Source organism: Solea solea, chromosome 1 (assembly GCF_958295425.1).
Source record: "Solea solea chromosome 1, fSolSol10.1, whole genome shotgun sequence".
Lineage (NCBI taxonomy): Eukaryota > Metazoa > Chordata > Actinopteri > Pleuronectiformes > Soleidae > Solea > Solea solea.
Genome location: NC_081134.1, coordinates 39,426,232 through 39,438,221, shown reverse-complemented (window position 1 = coordinate 39,438,221; position 11,990 = coordinate 39,426,232). Strand labels below are relative to the sequence as shown.

Sequence of the window (11,990 nt, the reverse complement as noted above, 5' to 3'; positions counted from 1 at the left end):
ATTAAAGTTTCGAATGGGGAGAGAAAAAGAGATGGAGAAGGAGGTGCATTAAAGTGGGACGAAGAGGAATTAAAAAAAAAAGAATAATTCAATTAAGCTCAGTGATTTAGATCAGTGTGTGTGTGTGAGTGTTTCTTACCGCTGATGGCTGTGAGGACAGCAGCTGCTGCAGCTGGTGCTGCTGCAGGAGAAGGCGGTGCTGCTCAGACAGCAGGCTGAGCCGCGCGGCACTGAGACACAGGACAACTTAACAGTCAGACGTCACAGCGCGTGCTTGTTCTGCTTAACGCTGAACCTCAGCACAACACATTTTAACCATAAAAAAAATAAAAGAGTGACATTTTATCTTTCTAAAACACTGGCATGTTTTCTCTGACGTGAAGCTACACGCACACATGGAGTTACAGCGAACCCATCCGACTCCTCTCACCTGTTCTTACTAGTTGCTGAGCTGCAACAATCCCGACAAGCAAGCAAAAGGAAAGAGAAAGAGAGAGATTTCCAAATAAAGTTCACATTCAAGAAACAGTAAAGAGATGCAGCTGCACGACAAATGTATTTGATGTATATCCACAAGGTGTAACTTTGTTTGTTGATAAAACACAGTGAGCAATGATTTTAGTTTAGTTTTACTATGCACTCAGCATGGGTCAGGTGGCATGAGATTCTGACTATCTAATAAACTTAAAAGAAACAAATTGTGGCTCTGAAATATGCCACCAGAAACACAGCCGAGTTTGAGTGGTTTTGATCCCTTGACTTTTAATAACGAGTAAGCAGTTATCTGTTTTACCAGTTTTCTAACCCCCTGACAACCATCGTACTGTTTGTTACCTGTTACCAGGCAACGTGACCCCTGTTGCTGCTCCTGTAGTGTGAGGGTTGCCGGTGGCCCCCGGTGCCTGGATGACTCCATTCAGTGCCCCGACGATCCCCCCCATGCCCAGCGCGCTACCTGCGCCGAGTGCGCCCATCAGCCCCGCCACGCCACCCATACCGCCGGGAGCCGCCCCCACTGCGGCCACTCCGTTGAGCTGCGGCTGCGGTGGGCTCTGGGAGACGGAGGGAGGGGTGGAGAGAGAGGACGTGGAGCCGCTACTGCTGTGGCCTCCGCACGACGTACTGTCCTGAGACACGTCAGAGAGTTGAATACCATTAATAACAAGTAGAAACACATTATCTGACATGCCTGGACTCTTTGTCAGGTAAATCATTAAAACACATCTGTAACGTCTGCGTGAGCTGATGCAGAAGCTACTGAGGTCAGACTAAGACAACCACACGTTGTTGGTTTGTATTTACCTGAGCTGCCATAGGTAAGGATGAGTCAGTGGCTCCCAGCTGGATTCCTTTCACGTCTGCAACACAAACAGCAGAGATTTAAATCGCTTGTTTCTAATAATGTACAGACCGCAATTAGTGGTTATTTTTTATTCATTATTTATTCAGTCACTAATAGATAAACATAACTGCGGAGGCCCAATTTGAATGTTTTTGTAGAATATGCTGCTTAGAATAATATAAAACACCAAAGCTTCAACATCTGTGTTTTTGTTTGTGTGCAAATCCTATTAATGCTCTATGTTTACGTGTACACATGTGTTTATTATCACGCCGCCAGCTTCAGCCTTTCTCAAAAGGGACGAGCCACTGCGTCTGCGGATTACTCTGCTAGCTGTATTTATTTCACTAAAACAATCGTCAGTCATACCTGAGGAGGCTGTGGAGGGGGTGAAAGGCACCGAGAGCTGAGCGCTGAGAAGCTGCAGCCTCTCCTTCTTCATGGTCAGAGATTTGATCTGCTCCTCCAACCTCCTGTTCTCCTCCTGCAGCTGGTGGAGAGACTTCAGCATTCCCACCACTGAGAGACACACACAGAGAGATATGAGCATACATTTGAGTGTAGATGTAATTTGAGGTGAAATTCAAGTCAAGCTTCTGAATTATATTAAATTATCTGAATAACAGTAAAGTGTTATAGAATTTAAAACAAGATGGAGCATTACCACATGATATACCACTAAAGTATAAACTACTATACACTAATGCACATGTGTCAAACTCATAATAGGAGAATTAGGGCACAACATTAGGCTCATTCATCAGCATAAGATTAGTTAAACCAATCAGACACGTGCGTCTGGTGCGTTGATATTTAAATGACGATTGCAGGAAACAGGACAAGTGAACAATTCTCTGCTCTCTATTTCATCACAAAACATATATTCTATTCACATTCAGTTATTGCTGTGGTCTGTGGAGTTTGAGGAAAATTCCCCCTCAAATGAGAACACAAATCAACCCCGTCGAAGTTGTCCGTGAACATTTTTTCACCCACATTCTAAAAATAAAGTGTTACACTTAAGGGACGGAGAAGAACACGAGTGATCGAGCATCAAGCACGAACACAAGTGCTCCGACTTTCAAAAAGGGCCAAAGGCAAAACCACTCAGCTCTGCTCAGCCTCCACACACACACACACAGCCAGTGACTGATTAGACAGATATACTCTACAGGAGGGGGAGGGGTCAGAGGTGAAGATCAGCTACAGAGCAGTGACCCCGGTGCCTGTACAGACTCAGCACAATGCTCAAGGACAACTCAGTCAGGAGGGGAGGATTCGCAGATATAGGAAGTCAGACCAGCAGAGGGACGACCTTTCTAATAACTAGGCTGCAATTATTGATCACTGAAGCAATGTTCAGATAGGCAGATAACTGACTGAGATCAACAGACACAGCAGGAGCAGATAACAAGCAAACACGCACACAACACGCACACAATGTTGATTCACTGTGCAAACAATAGCACACTCTGAGGCTCTCTGTACACCTGGCATTGTGATCAGAATGCATTTGCATAGCGCCTGACCAGTTGTTGTTGTTGTTGTTTGGACAGCGATCGGATCTTGATGTGGACACTGGAGGTGCATGTCAATACCATGCGTACAGTAAATGCATGTTGTGAAGCGCTAGCCGATCGCTATCTGATCACAGAAAACGCATTCTAATGCCACGTGTAAAAGAGGCCCGAGACACAACACATAATTGTTTCGTCTCGTTTCTGCGCAACGCTTCAGTGTTTATCGTTTTCTCTCCATAAAGACTGGTTTCTTTACATTTCAGCCAGGAACAAAAGCTGAATCTATACCCATCTAACCTTTAATTGCAATAATTATCAATATCGACTGATTAAAACCTTCTCATCATGTTTATTTGCAGGAATTTTGGTGGTATGACTGAAATGAAAGTCCTGAAAATACATGTACAGTATGTTACATCATTCAAGCTACTGGAGTGGGCTTTACTATGAACTTAATTAGCTCTAGCGTTAGCACTAGACGAAGTTGTGTTTACCTGAGATACTAATTATTTGGATAAACACAACCAGCCAAACCAAAACTTGGCTTAGTAATGAGAAAGTTTTTTTTTGCAAATGCAGCATTTTTGTTTCCGATTGTTCCTGATTAAATGAAACCCTCGTCCACTGTATCTAAAAAGTGAGTAACTCAAGAAACTTTGACTTTCCTTATATCAAAATACTTATATTTCTCAAGAGTAAAAAACTAAAATAGTACTTGTTTAGTAACAGAGATCAGAGTCCAGTTCTCAGTCAATCCTGACTTCTATGTCTATGTGTGTTTCTCTTGTTTTAGTCAGTGTACACTCACCATCTCCCTGGCCTCCCTGCTGCAGCAGGAAGCTCTGTCCTTCGTTCCACTGCCTCTCCAGGAGCTGCTCTATGCTGGTGGCCACTGGGAGCAAGGTCTCGCCTCCGCCACCCCCTGCCCCTAGCAACCCCATACCCGGCCCCGGCAACGACCCCGAAGAGTCATAGCGGATCTGCAGGCCACCAATGGGCGAGCTGAATGGACGTAGAGAGAGACGGAGGGACAGCGTGGATAGAAAGGGAAAGATAGAGAGGTCAATAGGGAGATTAACGACCCAACATAAACGTCAGACAAACATAGACACTGCTGGCTATAAAACTACATCAATTTGTTGTTACAGTGGTCTTTAATGAAAAGGGGCCAGGCTTTCTGTCTGTGTGTGAGCGAGCAAGAGAGAGGGAGAAAGACGGGGAGAGAAAGGGGACATGTGAGAGGGAGATAGACAGAGAAGGGGAAGTGGCCTGTCTCACTGCGATAAATCACAGTGTGTGTGTGTGTTGAGACAGTCTGTTGAGTGCGAATGAGGAGAAATGAGAGACGACAGGAGAGGAAAGAAAGGACAGAGTGATGGGTGCGTAATGTAGAGGAAAATGTTGTTTTTAAAAAAAAAAAAAAGGAATGGGAGCGCAATGTTTTTCTACTGAATGCAAATGTATGTATGAAAGTAAATATGCTGCTTTTAAGTGTCAACTGACAAAAATGCAAAACAAATCTGATGTATTAACTTTGACATTTGAGTGTTTAAGCAAATTAATTTACAACACAACTTTAAAACAAACACTCTGTTTTGAAATGAAATGTCAGCCATCGCTACATTAATTATTTGTCCACAAATTCAACATCTAGAATCCTGCAGCTGCAGTGATCTTGATTAATAATGTCACCAACCTCCTCATGTGAAATTATCCATCCCATAAAGTAGCAGAAACAAGCAAAAGTGGAACGGTATCGTCATAATTCCCATCCCGGAACATCCATGCAAATATTCCCAAACGCAGATGCTGCAGATCACAGGACTGTCCTTCCATGTGTGATTAAACCGAGAGAGAGGGGAAAAATCTAACTGGAGTTGAAGGATGGTTACCACCTTCAAAAACACAAGTTATCGTTGGCTGAGCAAGCGAGGATTGCCTGTGGGGGTATGAGCGAAAGCCAGTGTGTGTGCGCATGTGTGTGTTTGTGTGTGTGAGAGGGAGGGAGGGAGAGAGAGAGAGAGACAGAGAGAGAGGAGACGGCAAGCCAGCAGAGAGGGGGGATGGGTGACGGAGGGGGGCCAGAGAGGAATGTAAAAATGAGGAGGGATTTGGGAGGGTGGGGGATCCGAGTGAGAGAGAGCGAGAGAGAGAGGGAGCACATGTACTCACCGTGGGGTGGTCTTGGGAGAAGCTTTTACAGAGAAGCCCTGAGCACCAACATTGCTGCTGCTGCCGTCTCCCACCTCCTGATCTGTACACACACACACACACACACACACAAAATCAAATGGACATTTAAAACCACTCCACACTAAGATATCATCTTCAGATCATTTATGTAAAAAAAACAAAAAAAAGAGAAGAAAAAACCTCTTGTGCATAATATTTAGTGCAACTTGCTTAAACCTGTGTTCTGTGTTCTGCTCTGTCTCTGAACACCTCACTGAGTGTTAGCACAGCTGAGGTTTGCTTGTGCTCATTTATACATGTTGGGTTTGTGCTGTCAAACAGAAAGAATGAGCAGAAAACACTTGTGTGTCTGACTGTGACGTAGACAAAATAAACATCATTTCCTGTGTTTATCTGAGAAGTTGATCAAACCACTTGTGGATGAAGTGGTCTGGGAAAAAAAATCAAACATTAGCAGCATAATGACACCTGCACTAAAGATCAACTACAATTATGACTGAACAGAAAATGGATTAATTGATTAAGAATTTAAGATTATTTTTTTAATGAGAATATTGCATTTATCTTTTTTTTAATCTTTATCTGAAGTACAGACGTATCTGTCTGGGTCAGATAAGCAAAAAGACACTCACCCACAATTTTTCAGGAGCTTTTCCTGCTGTATTTACGGAATATTTGACACAGGGAAAATCACTAGGGCAACATTTGGACATTTACATTGTCACATACAAATGTCCAGACTTTAGTCTTCAGACCTGCATTTAATGAGGAATTTAATAAGGAATCTTAACAAACCAAGGTATGAATTTACTGCCATAAAACACTTCATCAGGTTTACAGTAAATCCAAAAGCTGTTATCAACACTAAAACACACCGTGGCTGTTTTCAGATTTATACAGGGCAAGACAGCAAGGCAGAGAGACAGCTGGAATCAGAGAACACGCTTCCACATAAACAAGGCCCTCAAAACCAAATAGTTTGGCAGTTCATTTATTAGTCAATCGCTAATTGATTAATAAATGTTGCTGCCCTAGAGCAAACCGGTAACAGAATGTGGACAGACGGACAATACAAAGAGAAAAGTTGCACTCTCAGTGTGTGTGTGTGTGTGTGTGTGTGGTGCGGACACTCTGTGACAGTTGAGTCTCAGCAGCTCACAAAACTCTCTCTCTTCCTTTGTATCTCTTTCACAAACGAGCCTTCAGTCAAACTGACTATGAATTTCTCTCTCTCTCTCTCTCTCTCTTTCTCTCTCTCTCCCCCCTCTGGGCCCATGGCCAGACGCTTCTTTTCATTTCCCTCAGTGGGAGTAATGAATCACACATGCACACACACGCAGATGCACACTTTTGCATTTACACAAGTCAGACAAACTCCCCTCTACTTAAGACAGTCAATTCCAGCTTTTTACCCCCACCGGGTCACCACTCTCGTCTCTCACTCGCCTTCTTTTTCAAGTCCATTCTCTCTCGTGGCACTTTCCGTCCTGGCACCTCCCTCCAGACACTCAAAAGCAAAGAGAAATGGCTGCCAAAGTAAACCAGCGACAAACACAGAAGCACATGCATGCACACCTTGCATGTTTGTGCTTACGTGACCCTTCCTGGCTCACAAACACGACTTGAAACTTGTGTAGCCGTTTATGAACAGTGTGTGCAACCTCGCTGCAAGAATATACGGACATTTCTTAGGACTGCATAGAGATTATTTTCATAAACACGAAGAGACAATTGGACAGTGAACGCAACAGTTAATCTTTTGAAAATTAATCTGCAGCAACTGCGATAATCGAGTAATTGTGTATACAGCAAAACTCAAATTTGATCTTCTTTCAGTTTTCAAATGAGGTTTTATATTGGTGTTAGGACAAAAAAAATTATTTCTTGTGCCCAAGAAATAATTTTGACATTAAAAAAATGTAGACTCCACAACTATGACATTTGTCCTCAGAGATTAAAATAATAATAAAAAATTAATATATGTCAAATAATCAATGTAGGGCTGAAACAATTACTACTAAAACTAAATTAATCGTCAACTATTCTGATAATCGGTTTGATGCTTTTTTCATTATTAAAACAAGATTTCTGATTGTTTCAGCTTCTTAAATGTGAATATTTTCTTCATTTCTTTGCTCCATATAACAAAGAAATCATTAAAAATTCAATCATTTTGGTTTGTGGACAAAACTTGTATTGATATTTGAGAAAATCATCATTTCCACGTCTGACAAACACTGATCAACATTACTCGAATGATTACTCAATTAATCGAGAAAATGATCGATGGATTAATCAATTATGAAAAACAATCGTTAGTTGCAGCTCTAAATCAATGTGCTTTTTCCTGACACAATTTAGGGGTAAAAAGGTAACAATAAAAATTGATCATTCATAACTAGCAACGTGAAACAATACAAATCACAAAGGCTGCAATTTATTTGTTGTTCTATGTCAGTTTAAAAAAGGTGTATTACACATCTTGGAAAGAATGTGTATCTTTAAGTACTTATCGTTGTATTACATTATCTCGTCTTGTGTGTATTTTAAAATATATAATGCAGCAATATTAAACTGCAACTTGAATTAAAAATAATGACATCACAAATGAAGTTGCAGTGGGGGTAAATTGTGATGTGATAATATTAAAACCAAACCATTTTTTTTTCCAGGAAATACATACAGAGAGACTCCCTGTGCCTGTCTGTCATTCAGTCTGATTAGTGAGCTGACCTGCAGGTCACAGTGGATCTGGCTCTGATGACTGCTGACCGGCAGCAGGAACTACCAACCTTCCTTTCCTACTCCTCCTCCTCCTCTACGCTTTTTCTCTCGCGTCTCTCTCCTGTCCGTTCAGCCAGATGTCTCGTATCAGGAAGTGGCTACTCTGATTACTAAAGCCACCACTTTACTCCCTCATCAGCTCCTGCACTGGACAGACAACAAACCACCAAGCCCTTTCTACAACACTTCCTGTCCCCGAACCACGATCCTGGCCACCTCCTCAGATTCTCTCGCTGCCATGTTGACAAACACTCCTTTATTCTCTCACATTGGAAACAAATTAGAGGGAATTTTTATCATTTTGCATGTTAATTACATTCATGAGCTCATGAATTGTATTTTCTTTGTATGAGTGACAGAGTTTAATGGTGAGAGAGGAGGGGTGTAACCCGAGCCAAGTGGGAGGAGCTTGAAAATATTGAGTACTGACCCTTCACCTCTCTGAGGGACTGAAGGGGGCGTGACCTATCCATTATCTCCCTCTTTCACTCTGACGCACATGCATATTTCTGTGTCACACACACACTGACATAGAAGTAGGTTTGCATACCTGCTGGTGAGGCCTCGGTCTGGGCGATGAGCGCTGCCATGGCCGAGTTGGGGTTCAGTCTGTTACCGAACATGTGAGAGGGAGCGAGGTTGAAGACGGACCCTGGCAGACCGCTCACCTGAGGACAGATACAGATGAGTGGGGGAGTCACTGTGAGAAACAACATTTCACTGTGATTTAAGTGATAGATATTACCCATTCTTAACAGACAGAGTTTTTTTTGTTTACATAGAATCCTTACAACTTCTCCAATAACACAACTGGAACAAAATACTCTGGGCTTAATATAATTTTAGGGACTTTAATTCACAAGTATTTTATTGCATTATTACTGTTATGATTAGTTTTTATTATAGATGTGTCGGAAGGTTATTTTGAAAGTTGGAATAAATTTAATTTATACATATGAAACAACATCAAAGAGAAAAATGCTTTTTAACAAATTTCCAGATCCACAACTTGGCAACACTATATTAGAGCTGCAACTAATGATTATTTTCTTGAGTAATCGCTTGGTCCATAAAATGTCAGAAGACGTTAAAAAAAGTTGAACAGTTTGAGTCAAACCTGGAAATAATGAGGTTCATCATTTAACTTCCACAACAAACTCACAAACCTCTGAAATAAATCAAGGTTGATTTTCTTTTCTTTTTTTTTTTTACTGTCCACATTCATGGATTCATGGAAAGCATAATAGTGGGTGTGTATAAGAAGATTACATAATCCAGCAGTTTTTTCCCACCAGGATTTTATTAGATTAAACCTGAACTACATTTTTCTTTTTATATACGGCTAATGTCAATTAATCGAGTAATCGCTTGGTCTATCAAATGTCTTGATTTGTCCACAAACCAAAATGATTCACTTTTAATGATTTCTTTGTTATATGGAGCACAGAAACGAAAGAAAATATTTACATTTAAGATGCTGAAACAATCATAAATCTTGTTTAAATCATAAAAAAAGCTTCAAACCGGTTCATCGATTATTAAAATAGTTCACGATTAATTTAGCAATAGATTAATAATCGATTAATTGTTTCAGCTCTACACTATATACATGAAAAAACAACAAATTCTCTCACTTAGTTGAAGCCAAGGTATACTTTTTCATAATTTTGCTTGATAATTAGACCATCAAATATAATTTACTTAGTTTCTATTTTTTTCATTTTACGATTCCACATTAATCATTTCAGCAATTTACAACCAATGTAACTATATATATATACATATGTATGTGTGTGTGTGTGTGTGTGTGTTTTGGCAGAAAGTTAGTTAGTTTAATTACAGAGCCTGTAAATCTTCAATCTTTAATTTTGATTCCACTTAGTCACAACTACAAATGACTTCATGCCATACAATCGTATTTGGCTGGACGTGAATATAACAACACAGAGCTGCATTTGCATATAAAAATAGCAAATTATGAAGCTCATTATTCATACACACACACACACACACACACACACACACACACACACACAGTGGCTTGGTGACAGTACACTGACAAAGTGTTTCTGATGCATAGAGTTTAATCCAATTAAGGCATTTCCCAAATAAGGGCTGTGGAGTGAAGGGTGGGGTGGGTGAGAGGGTGAGAGACCGACGATGGAGCACCAGGAGCAGAATCAGGTGTACAAAATGGCTGACTGTTTTTGGTAACTATAAAAAGTAAAACTGCAACTGGAGCATGCGACGCCACAGAAAACTGAATAAAGCCACTTAAATGGGTTCTTCTACAAAAGTAAATTTTGTATATGCAGACATTAATTTTTATTTTATTCAAGGTAAAAAAATAAATAAATATATATATATATATATATTAGTTGGGGTTGTGATATATTTTTAATTAAATAAAAACTAGAATAATTATATATGTTTAAGATCTGAGCGAGGAAAACAAATCTAAAAATCATCTACACAAAGAAAAATACTGAACACAAAAGACTTTGGTAAACACATATTTGGCTCGTCTTCTCTGGAAATCTCGGGGGATATATTCTCCTATTACACATTAAAGGAGTGGTGCATCTAAAAAAATTAAATTAGGAACACATCCGGGAAATTCCAATCTGGGTAAAATGTTATATTCAACCTGTTCCCTCCGTCCTCTCCCCACAGTGCAATGATTTTAGATTTATCTTTAGATAACCCTTCTCTTACTCCTCCTCCTCCTCCCCCTTCCCTTCATTGCCATAATCCAGCCCCCTTTCCCATCAACATTCATTTTTCATTTACATTCATTTTTCATTCAAAGTCTCTCTCTCTGACTCCCTTTCTCTGGCCTGGGCTGATGGCCAATAACAGTAGGCTGAAAGTCTGCTATTCAACTAAAAAAACTACAAAAACAAATGCACACAAACACGCACCCACACATACTAGAGGGGAACCCTAATGCTGTCATCCCTCTGTCGTTGCATAATGTCTGCAGATTCAGGCGTCAGTTACTCTGCGCGCACAAAACATGTGATGCAACGCAAAAAAGTAGCCTCACTTTTACTTTTGAGCAACACAAAAATATCGACAACACAAGCTCAGAAATCCTGGCTACAAAGAGGCGTGATATCCTGTGCTTTTCCTGGGCCTCCTCCTGTCTTCTATAATATGTACTGAACAGAGAGGAACGAGGAAGATGAAGGCCAGGCCTGCCAATTCAAGGCATGAATGCAACCCCCAGCCCTCCCACCCACCCACCCCTACCCACATGCACACTCACACACACACACACAAATACCAGCCCCAACCCCTGCAACCCTCCATCTATCCCTCCATCCCTACTGTGGTGCTTGTCAGATGTCATTACATCACAGGACAACGGAGGGAGGAAAAAAAATAGAAAAGAGAAATGGAAGGGGACAGAGAAGGAAGGTCGAGGGTGAGAAAAAGTGTGTGTGAAAGAAAGAAAGAAGGAAAGAAAGAGGGCCGGTGAGTGGACACACACAGAAAAATAGAGTTTGGTGGACATTGCGTGTTTTTTTTTTTCCTTTTTTTCTGGGGGGGGGGGCTACTCGGGTCAGTGATTGAAGAGCCGTTTTTGTGTGTTTGTTTTAAGTGACCGGGCAGTGATTATGAGACACAGGGTGACTGATCAAGTTACAGTTAACGTCCTCACTTTTCAACAATAAAACTGTAAAAGCAGAAAAAAAATTCCAGTCTTTGGTCCAAAAAAATCTGCACAATTTATTCTGATGTGGATAAACCTGCCAAACTGTTGCTTCCATAGCTGGTGTTTTAATGACGTAAATACGTTTGAAGTGGTCAAACGTGGTGAAAATCATTTAACGTCCACAACAAACTCACAATCCTCTGAAATAATATTTTTTTACTGTCCACTTTCATGGATTCATGGAAAGCCTAATAGTGAGTGTGTATAAAAAGATTATATAATCCAGCAGTTTTTTCCCCACCAGGATTTTTTTTAGATTATAACCTGAACTACATTATTCTTTTTATTTATGGTTAATTTTTTTCTGTATATTGCTGTAAATTCGTAAAAAATAAAATTGCATTACTTTAGTTGGGGTCAATAGTAACTGATTTAGGCTGCAGAGACACGGACGCTATGATGAAGATGAGCTGTAGAATAACACAAGATAAGC

At 40.6% G+C, this 11,990-nt stretch overlaps 1 protein-coding gene across 3 annotated transcripts in view; it reads right to left on the bottom strand.

Moving 5' to 3' along the window:
- Positions 1-11,990, bottom strand: part of LOC131456254 (protein AF-10-like) — a 38,365-nt gene that overhangs the window by 12,850 nt on the left and 13,525 nt on the right. The window contains exons 7-14 of one of the 3 annotated variants that reach the window (XM_058624419.1): positions 8,390-8,507; positions 5,035-5,116; positions 3,671-3,864; positions 1,712-1,861; positions 1,303-1,358; positions 835-1,127; positions 431-451; positions 140-230 (exon numbers count right to left, since the gene is read on the bottom strand). In XM_058624419.1, coding sequence (XP_058480402.1) covers positions 140-230; positions 431-451; positions 835-1,127; positions 1,303-1,358; positions 1,712-1,861; positions 3,671-3,864; positions 5,035-5,116; positions 8,390-8,507 — 1,005 coding nt within the window. The remainder of the gene's footprint in view (positions 1-139; positions 231-430; positions 452-834; positions 1,128-1,302; positions 1,359-1,711; positions 1,862-3,670; positions 3,865-5,034; positions 5,117-8,389; positions 8,508-11,990) is intronic. The other 2 variants (XM_058624429.1, XM_058624437.1) reach the window with 2 other exon arrangements.